A 19,654-nucleotide genomic window follows, 5' to 3' on the forward strand; every position below is an offset into this window, starting at 1 on the left:
GGGAACAGAGGGAAGTAGACCTTGGAAAATAGGAGACAGGTTGAGATAAAGGATCTGGATCGGCGCAGGCTGGGAGGGCCGAAGGGCCTGTTCCTGTGCTGTAATTTTCTTTGTTCTTTGTTCTTTGTTCTTTGACTGGAGTACAGGAGCAAGGATGTCTTACTGCAGCTGTATGGGGCCTTGGTGAGACCATACCTGGAGTATTGTGGGCTGTTTTAGACTCCTTAGCTAAGAAAGGGTATCATTGCCATAGAAGGAGTGCAGCAAAGGTTCACCGGACTGATTCCTGGGACGGCTGGATTGTTGCACAAGGAGAGATTGGGTCCGTATTTACTGGAATTTAGAGGAATGAGAGGGGGGTATGATCAGTAAGTTTGCAGATGACACAGAATTTGATGGCATGGTGAATAGCGAAGAAGAAATCCTTAGATTGTTGGACATTATATACCCGGGCAGGTCAGATGGGCAGAACAGTGCCAAATGGAATTGAACACTGAAAAATGTGAGGTGATGCATTTTGGGAGGACGAGCAAGACCAGGGAATATACAGTGAAAGGTGGGACACCAGGAAGTACAGAAGACTAGAGGGACCTTCGGATGCATATCCACAGGTCCCTGAAGACGGTAGGATCGGTCGATAAGGTGGACAAAAAGGCACAGGGGATAATCGCCGGGGAGGTGGTGGCACAGGTTTACTGCATTTGGACCAGTATTCCAGAGACCCAGAGCAATGCTCTGGGGTCCCAGGTTCAAATCCCAGCACAGCAGATATTGAAAATTGAACTCAATACAAATCTGGAATTAAAGGTCTAACGATGACCATGAACCCATTGTCCATTGTCGTAAAAACCCATCTGGTTCACTAATGTCCTTCAGGGACGGAAATCTGCCGTCCTTACCCGGTCTGGCCTACATGTGACTCCAAACCCACAGCAATGTGGGTCCTTAACTGCCCCCCTCGGGGATGGGCAATACAGGCTGACCCAGCCAGCAACGCCCACATCCCATGAATGAATAAGATAAATTAGCCGGGACATTACATATAAGAGCTGGGAGGTTGTGATGGAACTGTGTCAAACACTCTTTCAGCCACAACTACAGTATTGTTCCGGTTGCCACAATATGAAAGTGAAAGTCCCCGAGGACTATCTGCTGCCCTGAGACTATTCATAGAACATAGAACACTACAGCGCAGTACAGGCCCTTCGGCCCTCGATGTTGCGCCGACCTGTGAAACCATCTGAAGCCTATCTGACCTACACTATTCCATTTTCATCCATATGTCTATCCAGTGACCACTTAAATGCCCTTAAAGTTGGCGAGTCTACTACTGTTGCAGGCAGGGCGTTCCACACCCCTACTACTCTCTGAGTAAAGAAACTGCCTCTGACATCTGTCCTATATCTACCACCCCTCAATTTAAAGCTATGTCCCCTCGTGTTGGTCACCACCATCCGAGGAAAGAGACTCTCACTGTCCACCCTATCTAACCCTCTGACTATCTTATATGTCTCTATTAAGTCACCTCTCAGCCTTCTCCTCTCTAACGAAAACAACCTCAAGTCCCTGAGCCTTTCCTCGTAAGACCTTCTCTCCATACCAGGCAACATCCTAGTAAATCTCCTCTGAACCTTTTCCAAAGCTTCCACATCCTTCCTATAATGTGGTGACCAGAACTGCACGCATTACTCCAGGAGCGGCCGCACCAGAGTTATGTACAGCTGCAGCATGACCTTGTGGCTCCGAAACTCAATCCCCCTACTGATAAAGGCTAGCACACCATATGCCTTCTTAACAGCCCTATTAACCTGGGTGGCAACTTTCAGGGATTTATGTACCTGGATGCCGAGATCTCTCTGTTCATCTACACTACCAAGAATCTTGCCATTAGCCCAGTACTCTGCATTCCTGTTACTCCTTCCAAAGTGAACCACCTCACACTTTTCCGCATTAAACTCCATCTGCCACCTCTCAGCCCAGCTCTGCAGCTTATCTAAGTCCCTCTGTATCCTATAACATCCTTCAGCACTATCCGCAACTCCACCGACCTTCGTGTCATCTGCAAATTTACTAACCCATCCTTCTACACCCTCTTTCAGGTCATTTATAAAAATGACAAACAGCAGTGGCCCCAAAACAGATCCTGCGGTACACCACTAGTAACTGAACTCCAGGATGAACATTTGCCATCAACCACCACTCTCTGTCTTCTTTCAGCTAGCCAATTACTGATCCAAACCGCTAAATCACCTTCAATCCCATACTTCCTTATTTTCTGCAATAGCCTACCATGGGGAACCTTATCAAACGCCTTACTGAAATCCATATACACCACATCAACCGCTTTACCCTCATAGAACATAGAACGATACAGCGCAGTACAGGCCCTTCGGCCCACGATGTTGCACCGACATGGGAAGTCAAAAACTAAAGACCATCTAACCTACACTATGCCATTACCATCCATATGCTTATCCAATAAACTTTTAAATGCCCTCAATGTTGGCGAGTTCACTACTGTTGCAGGTAGGGCATTCCACGGCCTCACCACTCTTTGCGTAAAAAACCTACCTCTGACGTCTGTCCTATATCTATTACCCCTCAATTTAAGGCTATGTCCCCTCGTGCTAGCCACCTCCATCCGCGGGAGAAGGCTCTCACTGTCCATCCTATCTAACCCTCTGATCATTTTGTATGCCTCTATTAAGTCACCTCTTAACCTTCTTCTCTCTAACGAAAACAACCTCAAGTCCATCAGCCTTTCCTCATAAGATTTTCCCTCCATACCAGGCAACATCCTGGTAAATCTCCTCTGCACCCGTTCCAAAGCTTCCACGTCCTTCCTATAATGAGGCGACCAGAACTGTACGCAATACTCCAAATGCGGCCGTACCAGAGTTTTGTACAACTGCAACATGACCTCATGGCTCCGGAACTCAATCCCTCTACCAATAAAGGTCAACACACCATAGGCCTTCTTCACAACCCTATCAACCTGGGTGGCAACTTTCAGGGATCTATGTACATGGACACTGAGATCCCTCTGCTCATCCACACTGCTAAGAATTTTACCATTAGCCAAATATTCTGCATTCCTGTTATTCTTTCCAAAGTGAATCACCTCACACTTCTCTACATTAAACTCCATTTGCCACCTCTCAGCCCAGCTCTGCAGCTTATCTATGTCCCTCTGTAACCTGCAACATCCTTCCACACTGTCTACAACTCAACCGACTTTAGTGTCGTCTGCAAATTTACTCACCCAACCTTCTGTGCCCTCCTCTAGGTCATCTACCTGTTTGGTCACCTTCTCAATAAACTCAATAAGGTTTGTGAGGCATGACCTACACTTCACAAAACCGCGTTGACTATCGCTATTCGGTCACCCCAGGTGGGTGTGCGGTCAGGTCCAGCCCCCCTGACCTGGAGTTGCAACACAACTGAATTAACCCATTCAGAATCACAGAATAGTACAGTGCACAGTGCGCCCTTCGGCCCATCGAGTCTGCACTAACACATGAGAAACACCTGTCCTGCCGACCCAATCCCATTTGCCAGCACTTGGCCCAGAGCCTGGAATGTTGCGATGGGCCAAGTGCTGATCCGGGTACTTTTTAAAGGATGTGAGGCAACCCACCTCTACCCCCCGCCCAGGCAGCGCATTCCAGACCCTCACCCCCCTCCCAGGCAGCGCATTCCAGACCCTCTCCCCCCTCCCAGGCAGCGCATTCCAGACCCTCCCCCCCCTCCCAGGCAGCGCATTCCAGACCCTCTTCCCCCTCCCAGGCAGCGCATTCCAGACCCTCTCCCCCCCTCCCAGGCAGCGCATTCCAGACCCTCTCCCCCCCTCCCAGGCAGCGCATTCCAGACCCTCCCCCCCCCCCCCCTCCCAGGCAGCGCATTCCAGACCCTCTCCCCCCCCCCTCCCAGGCAGCGCATTCCAGACCCTCTCCCCCCCCTCCCAGGCAGCGCATTCCAGACCCTCTTCCCCCCCCCCTCCCAGGCAGCACATTCCAGACCCTCTCCCCCCCCCTCCCAGGCAGCGCATTCCAGACCCTCTCCCCCCCCTCCCAGGCAGCGCATTCCAGACCCTCACCCCCCCCTCCCAGGCAGCGCATTCCAGACCCTCACCCCCCCCTCCCAGGCAGCGCATTCCAGACCCGCTCCCCCCCTCCCAGGCAGCGCATTCCAGACCCGCTCCCCCCCCCCCTCCCAGGCAGCGCATTCCAGACCCTCTCCCCCTCCCAGGCAGCGCATTCCAGACCCTCTTCCCCCCCCCCCCCTCCCAGGCAGCGCATTCCAGACCCTCTCTCCCCCCCTCCCAGGCAGCACATTCCAGACCCCCTCCCCCCTCCCAGGCAGCTCATTCCAGACCCTCTCCCCCCTCCCAGGCAGCGCATTCCAGACCCTCTCCCCCCCTCCCAGGCAGCGCATTCCAGACCCTCTTCCCCCCCCCTCCCAGGCAGCGCATTCCAGACCCTCTCTCCCCCCCCCCCCCCCCCCCCCCCCCCCCAGGCAGCGCATTCCAGACCCTCTCCCCCCCCTCCCAGGCAGCGCATTCCAGACCCTCTCCCCCCGCTCCCAGGCAGTGCATTCCAGACCCTCTCCCCCCCTCCCAGGCAGCGCATTCCAGACCCTCACCACCCTCCCAGGCAGCGCATTCCAGACCCTCTCCCCCCCTCCCAGGCAGCGCATTCCAGACCCTCTTCCCCCCTCTGGGTAAAAAACAATTTCCTCAAACCCCCCCTAAACCTCCCGCCCCTCACCTTGTGTCCCCCTCAGAACCGACTCTTCAACTAAGGGGAACAGCTGCTCCCTATCCACCCTGTCCGTGCCCCTCAGAATCTAGTCCACCTCGATCAGGCCGCCCCTCAGTCTTCTCTGCTCCAGTGAAAACAGCCCAACCCTATCCAACCCCTCTTCATAACTGAAATGTTCCATCCCAGGCACCATCCTGGTGAATCCCCTCTGCACCCCCTCCAGTCCAATCACATCCTTCCTATAATGTGGGGACCAGAATTACACCCAGTGCTCCAGCTGTGGCCTCACCAAAGTTCTCCAACTCCAACATGGCCTCCCTGCTTTTGTAACCTGAGCCTCGATTGACAAAGGCAAGTGTCCCAAATGCCTTTTTCCCCTCCCTATGAACCTGCCCTTCCGCCTTCAGAGATCCATGGGCAAACACGCCAAGGTCCCTTTGTTCCTCAGACTTCCCAATGCCAGCCATTTATTGAATAATTCCTTGTCAAATTGCTCCTTCCAAAGTTCATCACCTTATGGAGATTTCGAGGGGATATCAGGAAAAGCCTTTTCACCCAGAGGGTGGTGATAATCGAACTCGCTGCCGGAAAGGGTGGTGGAGGCGGGAACTCTCACAACATTTAAGAAGCATTTTGATGAGCCCTTGAAACGCCACAGACAGGGGTACGGGCCAAATGCTGGACAATGGGATTAGAATGGATAGGGGCTTGATGGCCGACGCAGACCCGATGGGCCGAAGAGCCTCTTTCTGTGCTGTAACACTCTGGCGCTTTGAATGTATCGGGGATTAGTGCGGGGGATTGGAAGGAAAGACATTTTTGACTTGAGGGTATCCCAAAGTGCTTCACCCCTACCGAGGTACTGGTGAAGTGCCGTTACCCATGTACTGGTATGTAGGAAATCGGACAGCTGGTTTGTCATCGCTCGGCCACAGCAGAAAAATGATCAGATAATCTACTCGATGATGTTGGTTGGGGGAGAAAAATTGTCCATGACACTGGGGAGAATTCTCTGGGATTGAAGCCACCTCCCCAGGCCATTAATCTGGGTCTCTGAACACTTCAGTGTAGGCGTTCAGTCTGGTTGGGGTGGGAGGGGGGGTCGGTGTGTGGCAGACGGGTGGGGGTCCGCTGTGGAGGGGGTTCGGGGGGTTCGGTGTAGGTCAGTGCTGGGACCATTGTCAGTCGTCATTTGAGTACGACTCTGGAAACGGCGGTGTTGTGACAGATTGAGCAGGGTGAGGTGCAGGAGTATTGGTTACAAACGTGTCTGAGACCGGCTCGGGAAAGACGCAACAAACATTTCGCACTGGAGCTGGGGGATCCAGAATAAAATCAGCGAGGCGTTCGGGCGGGCAGTTAAACGGTGTGACGAATGAACTGGTCGCTTCCTCGGCCAAGTCTGAATCTGAATGATTTTCTGTTGTGTTGCAGTCTCGGGAATTGGAGATCAGTGTTTACTGGCGAGACTGGCGTTCCCTTTGTGCTTTAAAATATCTCAAACTGGAGGATTTCTTGGATAATCAACGCCACGAGATCAGGCTGGATTTGGAGCCACAGGGCGTGCTTCTAACAGAGGTACACACACCATCCATATTGTCACCTTATAGAAACTTTGTACAAGTAAAACTATTTCCCATCATATTTTGTTATTTCTTTCCACCCGCCCCTCCATTCCTTTGTTTAATTCCTCAACATCCTCGTGGTTAGACCTGATGTAATTCAGGAGATGGCCATCATATAAAGAGCAAATCCCTTGGGCGAGATTCTCCGCGTACCCCCACCACGTGTTTCATGGACAGGATCTTCCTGTCTGACTGCGGTCAACAGGTTTTACAATCCCATGGAACCCCTGCAGTGCAGAAGGAGGCCATTCGCCCATTGAGAATCACCGCCCAACCGAAAGAGCACCCTACCTAGGCCCATTCCCTGAAACCCAGGTGACCCGCACATCCCGGGACAATAAGGGGGCAATTTAGCACGGCCAATCCACCTAACAGCGCGTTTTTAGACTGTGGGAGGAAACCGGAGCACCCGGAGGAAACCCACGCAGACACGGGGAGAACGTGCAGACTCCGCACAGACAGTGACCCAAGGCTGGAATTGACCCTGGGTCCCTGGCGCAGTGAGGCAGCAGTGCTAACCACTGTGCCATTCTCTTGTTGTTCGCACCCCCTGCCCGGGAATATCTGCGTCGGGCAGGGGTATTGCTGTTGGAAAATCTCGGCCCTTGTGTGCACATACCCAAGTATAGTTAAGGGGCAGCACAGTGGGTAGCGCCAGGAACCCGGGTTCGATTCCAGCCTCAGGTGACTGTGCGGAGTCTGCACGTTCTCCCCGTGTCTGCGTTCATCCCACAGTCCAACGGAGTGCAGGTTAGGTGGACTGGCCATGATAAATTGCCCTTAGTGTCCAAAAGGTTAGGAGGGGTTTCAGGGACAGAGCAGGGAGTGTGGGCTGGTAGGGTGCTCTTCCAGAGGGTCAGTGCAGCCTCGATGGGCTGAATGGCCTTCTGCACTGTAGAGACTCAATGATTCCACAGTTTGTAACCTTCCTGGAAGGTTGTACAGTGGGACTAAAGCAAAACTTATACCATGCAAGATTAGAGTCTGCATAACTGGACCCATTGGGGCTTTAAGGTGAGAGAGTGGGGAAAAGGTAAGGTGGATGGAGTAAGGTGGGCAGGTGGGTTTGAACAAAGAGAGTGTGGGGGGTGTGAGGGAGGGGTTTAAGGGTAGGAGGGAGGGTGGGGGGTGAGGGAGAGGTTTAAGGGTAGGAGGGAGGAAGGGGGCGTGAGGGAGAGGTAAAAGGGTGGGGGGGAGGGTTGGGGGTGAGGGAAAGAGATGTTTAAGGGTAGGAGGGAGGGTGGGGGGGTGAGGGAGAGGTAAAAGAGTAGGAGGGAGGGTGGGGGGGTGAGGGAGAGGTTTAAGGGTAGGAGGGAGGGTGGGGTGTGAGGGAGAAGTAAAAGGGTAGGAGAGAGGGTGGGGGGGGGTGAGGGAGAGGTAAAAGGGTGGGAGGGAGGGAAGGGGTAGGAGGGAGGGAGGGGACGTGAGGGAGAGGTAAAAGGGTGGGAGGGAAGGGGTAGGAGGGAGGGAGGGGACGTGAGGGAGAGGTAAAAAGGTAGTAGGGAGGGTGGGGGTGAGGGAGGGGTTTAAGGGTAGGAGGGAGGGAGGGGGTAGGAGGGAGGGAGGGGATGTGAGGGAGAGGTATAAGGGTAGGAGGGAGGGAGGGGACGTGAGGGAGAGGTTTAAGGGTAGGAGGGAGGGTGGGGGGTGAGGGAGGGGTAAATGGGTAGGAGGGAGGGTGGGGGGACATGAGGGAGGGGTAAATGGGTAGGATGGAGGGTGGGGGGGCATGAGGGAGGGGTAAATGGGTAGGAGGGAGGGTGGGGGGTGAGGGAGAGGTAAAAGGGTAGGAGGGAGGGTGGGGTGGTGAGGGAGAGGTAAAAGGGTAGGAGGGAGGGTGGGGGGGTGAGGGAGAGGTAAAAGGGTAGGAGGGAGGGTGGGGGGGTGAGGGAGAGGTAAAAGGGTAGGAGGGAGGGTGGGGGGGCATGAAGGCGGGGTAAATGGGTAGGAGGGAGGGTTGGGGGTGAGGGAGAGGTAAGTGGATAGGAGGGAGGGTGGGGGGTGAGGGAGAGGTAAGTGGGTAGGAGGGAGGGTGGGGGGTGAGGGAGAGGTAAGTGGGTAGGAGGGAGGGTGGGGGGGGTGAGGGAGAGGTAAGTGGGTAGGAGGGAGGGAGGGTGGGGGGGTGAGGGAGGGTAAGAGGGAGGGTGGGGGGTGTGAGGGAGGGTAGGAGGGAGGGTTGGGGGGCGTGAGGGAGAGGTAAATGGGTAGGAGGGAGGGTGGGGGGTGAGGGAGAGGTAAGTGGGTAGGAGGGAGGGTGGGGGGTGAGGGAGAGGTAAGTGGGTAGGAGGGAGGGTGGGGGGGGGTGAGGGAGAGGTAAAAGGGTAGGAGGGAGGGTGGGGGGTGAGGGAGAGGTAAGTGGGTAGGAGGGAGGGTGGGGGGGGGTGAGGGAGAGGTAAAAGGGTAGGAGGGAGGGTGGGGGGTGAGGGAGAGGTAAGTGGGTAGGAGGGAAGGTGGGGGGTGAGGGAGAGGTAAGTGGGTAGGAGGGAGGGTGGGGGGTGAGGGAGAAGTAAGTGAGTAGGAGGGAGGGTGGGGGGGGTGAGGGAGAGGTAAGTGGGTAGGAGGGAGGGTGGGGGGCGAGGGAGAGGTAAGTGAGTAGGAGGGAGGGTGGGGGGGGTGAGGGAGAGGTAAGTGGGTAGGAGGGAAGGTGGGGGGTGAGGGAGAGGTAAAAGGGTAGGAGGGAGGGTGGGGGGTGAGGGAGAGGTAAGTGGGTAGGAGGGAAGGTGGGGGGGTGAAGGAGAGGTAAGTGGGTAGGAGGGAGGGTGGGGGGTAAGGGAGAGGTAAGTGAGTAGGAGGGAGGGTGGGGGGTGAGGGAGAGGTAAGTGGGTAGGAGGGAGGGTGGGGGGGTGAGGGAGAGGTAAGTGGGTAGGAGGGAAGGTGGGGGTGAGGGAGAGGTAAGTGGGTAGGAGGGAGGGTGGGGGGGTGAGGGAGAGGTAAGTGAGTAGGAGGGAGGGTGGGGGGGTGAGGGAGAGGTAAGTGGATAGGAGGGAGGGTGGGGGGGTGAGGGAGAGGTAAGTGGGTAGGAGGGAGGGTGGGGGGTGAGGGAGAGGTAAGTGAGTAGGAGGGAGGGTGGGGGGGTGAGGGAGAGGTAAATGGGTAGGAGGGAGGGTGGGGGTGAGGGAGAGGTAAGTGGGTAGGAGGGAGGGTGGGGGGTGAGGGAGAGGTAAGTGAGTAGGAGGGAGGGTGGGGGGGTGAGGGAGAGGTAAGTGGGTAGGAGGGAGGGTGGGAGGGGTGAGGGAGAGGTAAGTGGGTAGGAGGGAAGGTGGGGGTGAGGGAGAGGTAAGTGGGTAGGAGGGAGGGTGGGGGTGAGGGAGAGGTAAGTGGGTAGGAGGGAGGGTGGGGGGTGAGGGAGAGGTAAGTGAGTAGGAGGGAGGGTGGGGGGGGGTGAGGGAGAGGTAAGTGGGTAGGAGGGAGGGTGGGGGGTGAGGGAGAGGTAAGTGAGTAGGAGGGAGGGTGGGGGGGTGAGGGGGAGGTAAGTGAGTAGGAGGGAGGGTGGGGGGGTGAGGGAGAGGTAAGTGGATAGGAGGGAGGGTGGGGGGGTGAGGGAGAGGTAAGTGGGTAGTAGGGAGGGTGGGGGGTGAGGGAGAGGTGTGGGTAGGAGGGAAGGTGGGGGGTGAGGGAGAGGTAAGTGGGTAGGAGGGAGGGTGGGGGGTGAGGGAGAGGTAAGTGGGTAGGAGGGAGGGTGGGGGGTGAGGGAGAGGTAAGTGAGTAGGAGGGAGGGTGGGGGGGGTGAGGGAGAGGTAAATGGGTAGGAGGGAGGGTGAGGTGTGAGGGAGAGGTAAGTGGGTAGGAGGGAGGGTGAGGTGTGAGGGAGAGGTAAGTGAGTAGGAGGGAGGGTGGGGGTGGGTGAGGGAGAGGTAAGTGAGTAGGAGGGAGGGTAGGGGGTGAGGGAGAGGTAAGTGGGTAGGAGGGAAGGTGGGGGGTGAGGGAGAGGTAAGTGGGTAGGAGGGAGGGTGGGGGGGGTGAGGAGAGGTAAGTGGGTAGGAGGGAGGGTGGGGGGTGAGGGAGAGGTAAGTGGGTAGGAGGGAGGGTGGGGGGGTGAGGGAGAGGTAAGTGGGTAGGAGGGAGGGTGGGGGGTGAGGGAGAGGTAAGTGGGTAGGAGGGAGGGTGGGGGGTGAGGGAGAGGTAAGTGGGTAGGAGGGAGGGGGGGGGTGAGGGAGAGGTAAGTGGGTAGGAGGGAGCTGAAGGCGGGGGGGGAGGGAGAGGTAAGTGGGTAGGAGGGAGGGTAGGGGGTGAGGGAGAGGTAAGTGGGTAGGAGGGAGGGTGGGGGGGGTGAGGGAGAGGTAAGTGGGTAGGAGGGAGGGTAGGGGGTGAGGGAGAGGTAAGTGGGTAGGAGGGAGGGTGGGGGGTGAGGGAGAGGTAAGTGGGTAGGAGGGAGGGTGGGGGGTGAGGGAGAGGTAAGTGGGTAGGAGGGAGGGTGGGGGGTGAGGGAGAGGTAAGTGGGTAGGAGGGAGGGTGGGGGGTGAGGGAGAGGTAAGTGGGTAGGAGGGAGCTGAAGGCGAGGGGTGGGAGGGGTGCTGACGGGTTGTGTGGGGGGTGGTGAGTTGTGCGGAGAGCTTTGATGTGGGTGAGGTGTGCGGCCAAGGGGTGGTGAGATGCGTTTTGTTGCGGTTACGTGCTCGGTCCCTCTCTTTAAAAGCTGGAGTTCACTCATACTCACCCAGCCACTGCGCATTTGGCAAAAATGGTGTGTGCACGTGGGAGTGCAGGGAAAGTGTACGTGTGTGTACATGTGGAAGTGCAGGGAAAGTGTACGTGTGTGTACATGTGGGAGTGCAGGGAAAGTGTACGTGTGTGTACATGTGGAAGTGCAGGGAAAGTGTACGTGTGTGTACATGTGGGAGTGCAGGGAAAGTGTACGTGTGTGTACATGTGGGAGTGCAGGGAAAGTGTACGTGTGTGTACATGTGGGAGTGCAGGGAAAGTGTACGTGTGTGTACATGTGGAAGTGCAGGGAAAGTGTACGTGTGTGTACATGTGGGAGTGCAGGGAAAGTGTACGTGTGTGTACATGTGGCAGTGCAGGGAAAGTGTACGTGTGTGTACATGTGGGAGTGCAGGGAAAGTGTACGTGTGTGTACATGTGGCAGTGCAGGGAAAGTGTACGTGTGTGTACATGTGGGAGTGCAGGGAAAGTGTACGTGTGTGTACATGTGGGAGTGCAGGGAAAGTGTACGTGTGTGTACATGTGGGAGTGCAGGGAAAGTGTACGTGTGTGTACATGTGGGAGAGCGGGGGGGAAATGTACCTGTGTGCATGGGTGGGAGAGCAGGGAATATGTCTGTGTGCGCATTTGGGAGAGCGGGGCATGTGGGAGAGCGGGGTATGTGGGAGAGCGGGGTATGTGGGAGAGCGGGGTATGTGGGAGAGCGGGGTATGTGGGAGAGCGGGGCATGTGGGAGAGCGGGGTATGTCTAATATGTGTGCCTGTATGGGTGAATGCATGCATGATTGGGTCCTGTTTTCAGGGTTGGCAAGTGTGTATACATGAGTGGGTTTGGAGAGTCCTTGTACTCATACTTGGGATGTATGTATATGCGCACAGGATTGTGTATGTGCGCACAGGGCTGTGTATGTGCGCACAGGGTTGTGTATGTGCGCACAGGATTGTGTATGTGCGCACAGGACTGTGTATGTGCATACAGGATTGTGTATGTGCATACAGGATTGTGTATGTGTGCACAGGATTGTGTATGTGCGCATAGGATTGTGTATGTGCGCATAGGATTGTGTATGTGCGCATAGGATTGTGTATGTGGACACAGGATTGTGTACGTGGACACAGGATTGTGTACGTGGACATAAGATTGTGTACGTGCACACAGGAGTGTGTATGTGGACACTGGATTGTATATGTGGACACAGGATTGTATATGTGTACATAGGATTGTGTATGTTGCCACAGGATTGTGTACAGACATAGAATTGTGTATGTGCAAACAGGATTGTGTATGTGCACACAGGATTGTGTATGTGGACACTGGATTGTGTATGTGGACACTGGATTGTATATGTGGACACTGGATTTTATATGTGGACACTGGATTGTGTATATGGACACAGGATTATGTATGTGGACACAGGATTGTGTACGTGGATACAGGATTGTGTATGTGCCCACAGGATTGTGTATGTGCCCACAGGATTGTGTATGTGCCCACAGGATTGTGTATGTAGACACTGGATTGTATATGTGGACACTGGATTGTGTATGTGGACACAGGATTGTGTATGTGGACATAGGATTGTGTAAGTGCGCACAGGATTGTATATGTGCGCACAGGATTGTATATGTGCGCACAGGATTGTATATGTGCGCACAGGATTGTATATGTGCGCACAGGATTGTATATGTGCGCACAGGATTGTATATGTGCGCACAGGATTGTGTATGTGGACACTGGATACAGGATTGTGTATATGCGCACAGGATTGTGCATGTGCCCATAGGATTGTCTATGTGCCCACAGGATTGTCTATGTGCCCACAGGATTGTGTACGTGGACACAGGATTGTGTACGTGGACACAGGATTGTGTACGTGGACACAGGATTGTGTACGTGGACACAGGATTGTGTACGTGCACACAGGATTGTGTACGTGCCCACAGGAGTGTGTATGTGGACACTGGATTGTATATGTGGACACAGGATTGTATATGTGTACATAGGATTGTGTATGTTGCCACAGGATTGTGTACAGACATAGGATTGTGTATGTGCAAACAGGATTGTGTATGTGCACACAGGATTGTGTATGTGGACACTGGATTGTGTATGTGGACACTGGATTGTGTATGTGGACACTGGATTGTATATGTGGACACTGGATTGTGTATATGGACACAGGATTGTGTATGTGGACACAGGGTTGTGTACGTGGATACAGGATTGTGTATGTGCCCACAGGATTGTGTATGTGCCCACAGGATTGTGTATGTGCCCACAGGATTGTGTATGTAGACACTGGATTGTATATGTAGACACTGGATTGTATATGTGGACACAGGATTGTCTATGTGGACATAGGATTGTGTAAGTGCGCACAGGATTGTATATGTGCGCACAGGATTGTATATGTGCGCACAGGATTGTATATGTGCGCACAGGATTGTGTATGTGGACACAGGATTGTGTACGTGGATACAGGATTGTGTATATGCGCACAGGATTGTGCATGTGCCCATAGGATTGTCTATGTGCCCACAGGATTATGTATGTGGACACTGGATTGTATATGTGGACACAGGATTGTGTATGTGGACACAGGATTGTGTATGTGGACACAGGATTGTGTTTGTGGACACAGGATTGTGTATGTGCGCACAGGATTGTGTATGTGGACACAGTATTGTGCGCACAGGATTGTGTATGTACGCACAGGATTGTGTGTATGTGTGTACAGGATTGTATATGTGGACACGATTGTATATGTGGACACTGGATTGTATATGTGGACACTGGATTGTATATGTGGACACAGGATTGTGTGTGGACACAGGATTGTGTATGGACACAGGATTGTGTATGGACACAGGATTGTGTATGCGGGCACAGGATTGTATATGTGGGCACAGGATTGTGTATGGACATAAGGTTGTGTACGTGGACACAAGATTGTGTATGGACATCAGGTTGTGTATGTGGACACAGGATTGTGTATGCGGGCACAGGATTGTGTATGCGGGCACAGGATTGTGTCTGCGGATACAGGATTGCGTATGTGGACACATGAGTGTGTATGTGGATACAGGATTGTGTATGGACATAGGATTGTGTATGTGGACACAGGATTGTGTATGGACATAGGATTGTGTATGTGGACACAGGATTGTGTATGGACATAGGATTGTGTATGTGGACACAGGATTGTGTATGGACATAGAATTGTATATGTGGACACAGGATTGTGTATGCGGGCACAGGATTGTGTATGTGGACACAGGATTGTGTATGTGGACACAGGATTGTGTATGCGGACACCGGATTGTGTATGCGGACACAGGATTGTGTATGTGGACACAGGATTGTGTATGTGGGCACAGGATTGTGTATGCGGACACAGGATTGTGTATGGGGACACAGGATTGTGTATGGGGACACAGGATTGTGTATGCGGGCACAGGATTGTGTATGCGGACACAGGATTGTGTATGCGGACACAGAATTGTGGGAAGGTGCTTTTCCCCAACCGTTTTTGTTTTCTTTCTTCTGGCCTGTAACTGTTAATCTACGGTGAGAGAACCAGAGGGCATCCTGGGAAGGTAATTGATGTTTATGACCTTTTCAAATTGTGTGTGTGTGGGGGGGGGGACTGTAAGTGACATCACAGTAAAGCTGTGACCTGATTGGCTGGTTGGGAATCTGTTAAATTTGAAAAAAATAATATTGCCAAAGAAATCTATTTGATCAATTAGATAGTTGAGTAACTAAACCTGAGGGCAGAGATGGGTATTTAGCATTTAATTTTACAGTAAAAATCATCTAACATCAGGGCCATATAGTTAATTGTAACTCAATCTAACAATAATTCAAATGTTTATTTTAAATTAATTAATTAGTGCTTAAATGTCACTCAGCGGGGTGCAGTGCTCCAACTGAGAGACGTGGCAGATCTGTGATGCTTCCAGCGTTCTGGTTGACCACATCTGCAGTAAGTGTAACCAATGGCAGCTCCTCACTGACCGCATGGTTTGGTTGGAGCAGTAATTGGATGCATTTAGGAGCATGCAGGTGGCGGAAAGCATCATAGACAGCAGTTATAGAGACATGGTCACACCCAAGGTGCAGGCAGAGAGATGGGTGGCCACCAGAAGGGACAGGCAGTCAGTTCAGGAATCCCCTGTGGTTGTTCCCTCTCGAACAGGTCTATCCATTTGGATACTGTCGGGGGGAATAGCCTATCAGGGAAAAACAGCAGCAGCCAGAGCAGTGGCACCATGGCTGGTTCTGATGTTCAGCAGGGAGGGTCAAAGCGCAGAAGAGCAATAGTCATAGGGGACTCTATAGTCAGGGGCACAGATAGGCACTTCTGTGGACATGAAAGAGACTCCAGGATGGTATGTTGCCTCCCTGGTGCCAGGGTCCAGGATGTCTCCAAACGGGTAGCGGGCATCCTGAAGGGGGAGGGCCAACAGGCAGAGGTTGTGGTACATATTGGTATTAACGACATAGGCAGGAAGGGGCATGGGGTCCTGCAGCAGGAGCTAGGCAGAAAGTTGACAGGACCTCTAGGGTTCTAATCCCTGTGCCACGTGCCAGTGAGGCGAGAAATAGGAAGATAGAGCAGCTAAACACGTGGTTAAATAGCTGGTGTAGGAGGGAGGGTTTCAGTTATCTGGACCACTGGGAGCTCTTCCAGGGCTGGTGTGACCTGTATAAGAAGGACGGGTTGCATCTAAACTGGAGAGGCATAAATATCCTGGCCGCGAGGTTTGCTAGTGTCACACGGGAGGGTTTAAACTAGTATGGCAGCGGGGTGGGTACCAGAGCAAATAGGTCAGAAGGTGAAAACATTGAGGGAGAACTAGGGAATAGGGCCAGTATGGCTCTGAGGCAGAGCAGACAGGGAGATTTTGCTGAAAACAACGGGTCTGGTGGCCTGAAGTGCATATGTTTTAATGCAAGAAGTATAACAGGTAAGGCTGATGAACTTAGAGCTTGGATTAGTACTTGGAATTATGATGTTGTTGCCATTACAGAGACCTGGTTGAGGGAAGGACAGGATTGGCAGCTAAACATTCCAGGATTTAGACGTTTCAGGCGGGATAGAGGGAGATGTAAAAGGGGTGGCGGAGTTGCTACTGGTTAGGGAGAATATCACAGCTGTACTACGGGAGGACGCCTCAGAGGGCAGCAAGGCTATATGGGTAGAGATCAGGAATAAGAAGGATGCCGTCACAATGTTGGGGGCTTACTACGGCCACCCAGCTGCCAGCGGGAGGTAGAGGAGCAGATAGGCAGACAGATTTTGGAAAGGAGTAAAAACAACGGGGTTGTTGTGATGGGAGACTTCAACTTCCCCAATAATGACTGGGACTCACTTAGTGCTAGGGGCTGAGACAGGGCAGAGTTTGTAAGGAGCATCGAGAAGGGCTTCTTAAAACAATATGTAGACAGTCCAACTCGGGAAGGGGCTGTATTGGACCTGGTATTGGGGAATGAGCCCGGCCAGGTTGTAGAAGTTTCAGTTGGGGAGCATTTCGGGACCAGTGACCACAATTCAGTAAGTTTTAAAGTGCTGGAGGACAAGGATAAGAGTGGTCATAGAATATAGAACAGTACAGCACAGAACAGGCCCTTCGGCTCTCAATGTTGTGCCGAGCAATGATCACCCTACTCAAGCCTAACGTATCCACCCGATACCAGTAACCACCACCCCCATTAACCTTACTTTGAGACATAGGGCAATTTATCATGGCCAATCCACCTAACCCGCACATCTTTGGACTGTGGGAGGAAACCGGAGCACCCGGAGGAAACCCACGCAGACACGGGGAGGACGTGCAGACTCCGCACAGACAGTGACCCAGCCGGGAATTGAACCTGGGACCCTGGAGCTGTGAAGCATTTATGCTAACCACCATGCTACCGTGCTGCCCACAGGGTGTCCTAACGTGAATGTGCTAAATTGGGGGATATAAGGCAAATAGAAAGGAACTTTAGCCAGGAGTCAGGAGGGCTAAAAGGGGTCATGAAAAGTCATTGGCAAATAGGATTAAGGAAAATCCCACGGCTTTTTACACGTACATAAAAAAGCAAGAGGGTAGCCAGGGAAAGGGTTGGCCCACTGAAGGACAGGCAAGGGAATCTATGTGTGGAGCCAGAGGAAATGGGTGAGGTACTAAATGAATACTTTGCATCAGTATTCACCAAAGAGAAGGAATTGGTGGATGTTGAGTCTGGGGAAGGGTGTTTAGATAGCCTGGGTCACATTGAGATCCAAAAAGACGAGGTGTTGGGCATCTTTAAAGATATTAAGGTAGATAAGTCCCCAGGGCCTGATGGGATCTACCCCCAGAATATTGAAGAACATAAGAACTAGGAGCAGGAGTAGGCCATCTGGCCCCTCGAGCCTGCTCTGCCATTCAATGAGATCATGGCTGATCTTTTGTGGACTCAGCTCCACTTTCCGGCCCGAACACCACAACCCTTAATTCCTTTATACTTCAAAAAAACTATCTTCATCTTAAAAACATGTAATGAAGGAGCCTCAACTGCTTCACGGGGCAAGGAATTCCATAGATTCACAACCCTTTGGGGAAAGAAGTTCCTCCTAAACTCAGTCCTAAATCTACTTCCCCTTATTTTGAGGCTATGCCCCCTAGTTCTGCTTTCACCCACCAGTGGAAACAACCTGCCCGCATCTATCCTATCTATTCCCTTCATAATTTTAAATGTTTCTATAAGATCCCCCCTTATCCTCCTAAATTCCAACGAGTACAGTCCCAGTCTACTCAACATCTCCTCGTAATCCAACTCCCTCAACTCTGGGATTAATTTAGTAAATCTCCTCTGTACACCCTCCAGTGCCAGTACGTCCTTTCTCAGGTAAGGAGACCAAAACTGAACACAATACTCCAGGTGTGGCCTCATTAACACCTTATACAATTGCAGCATAACCTCACTAGTCTTAAACTCCATCCCTAGAACATAGAACATTACAGCGCAGTACAGGCCCTTCGGCCCTCGATGTTGCGCCGTCCTGTGAAACCCCTCTAAAGTCCCTCTACACTATTCCCTTATCGTCCATATGCCTATCCAATGACCATTTGAATGCGTTTAGTGTTGGCGAGTCCACTACTGTTGCAGGCAGGGCATTCCACACCCTTACTACTCTCTGAGTAAAGAACCTACCTCTGACATCTGTCCTATATCTATCTCCCCTTAACTCAAAGCTATGTCCCCTCGTGCTGGACATCACCATCTGAGGAAAAAGGATCTCAATGTCCACCCTATCTAATCCTCTGATCATCTTGTATGCCTCAATTAAGTCACCTCTTAACCTTCTCTCTAACGAAAACAGCCTCAAGTCCTTCAGCCTTTCCTCATATGATCTTCCCTCCATACCAGGCAACATCCTTGTAAATCTTCTCTGTACCCTTTCCAATGCTTCCACATCCTTCCTATAATGAGGCGACCAGAACTGCACGCAATACTCCAAATGCGGCCGCACCAGAGTTTTGTACAACTGCAACATGACCTCATGGCTCCGAAACTCAATTCCTCTACCAATAAAAGCTAACACACCATACGCCTTCTTAACAACCCTGTCAACCTGGGTGGCAACTTTCAGGGATCTGTGGACATGGACACTGAGATCTCTCTGCTCGTCCACACTACCAAGAATCTTACCATTAGCCCAGTACTCTGTCTTCCTGTTATTCCTTCCAAAATGAATCACCTCACACTTTTCGGCATTAAACTCCATTTGCCACCTCTCAGCCCAACTCTGCAGCTTATCTATGTCCCTCTGTAACTTGTAACATCCTTCTGCACTGTCCACAACTCCACCGACTTTAGTGTCATCTGCAAATTTACTCACCCATCCTTCTACGCCCTCCTCCAGGTCATTTATAAAAATGACAAACAGCAGCGGCCCCAAAACAGATCCTTGTGGTACACCACTAGTAACTGGACACTAGTCAGAACATTTCCCATCAACCACCACCCTTTGTCACCTATCAGCTAGCAAATTTTTGATCCAAACTGCTAAATTACCCTGAATCCCATGCCTCTGTATTTTCTGCAATACCCTACCTTATCAAACGCTTTACTGAAATCCATATACACCACATCAACTGCTTTACCCTCATCCACCTGTTTGGTCACCTTCTCGAAGAACTCGATGAGGTTTGTGAGGCACGACCTACCCTTCACAAAACCATGTTGACTATCTCTAATCAAATTATTCCTTTCCAGATGATTATACATCCTATTTCTTATAAACCTTTCCAAGACTTTTCCCACAACAGAAGTAAGGCTCACTGGTCTATAGTTACCGGGGTTATCTCAACTCCCCTTCTTTAACAAGGGGACAACATTTGCTATCCTCCAGTCTTCTGGCACTATTCCTGTAGACAAAGATGACTTAAAGACCAAAGACAAAGGCTCAGCAATCTCCTCCCTAGCTTCCCAGCGAATCCTAGGATAAATCCCATCCGGCCCAGGGGACTTATCTGTTTTCACGCTTTCCAGAATCGCTAACACCCCCTCCTTATGAACCTCAAGCCCTTCTAGTCCAGTAGCCTGTATCTCAGTATTCTCCTCGACAA

The 19,654-nt window shown here is 52.3% G+C and overlaps 1 protein-coding gene across 1 annotated transcript in view; it reads left to right on the forward strand.

The window, feature by feature from the left end:
• Positions 1 to 19,654, forward strand: part of LOC119957022 (serine/threonine-protein kinase N2-like) — a 130,773-nt gene that overhangs the window by 72,454 nt on the left and 38,665 nt on the right. Inside the window, exon 5 of the mRNA XM_038784605.1 lies at positions 6,195 to 6,338. Coding sequence (XP_038640533.1) covers positions 6,195 to 6,338 — 144 coding nt within the window. The remainder of the gene's footprint in view (positions 1 to 6,194; positions 6,339 to 19,654) is intronic.

The sequence above is a fragment of the Scyliorhinus canicula genome, chromosome 25 (genome assembly GCF_902713615.1).
Source record: "Scyliorhinus canicula chromosome 25, sScyCan1.1, whole genome shotgun sequence".
Classification (NCBI taxonomy): Eukaryota; Metazoa; Chordata; class Chondrichthyes; order Carcharhiniformes; family Scyliorhinidae; genus Scyliorhinus; species Scyliorhinus canicula.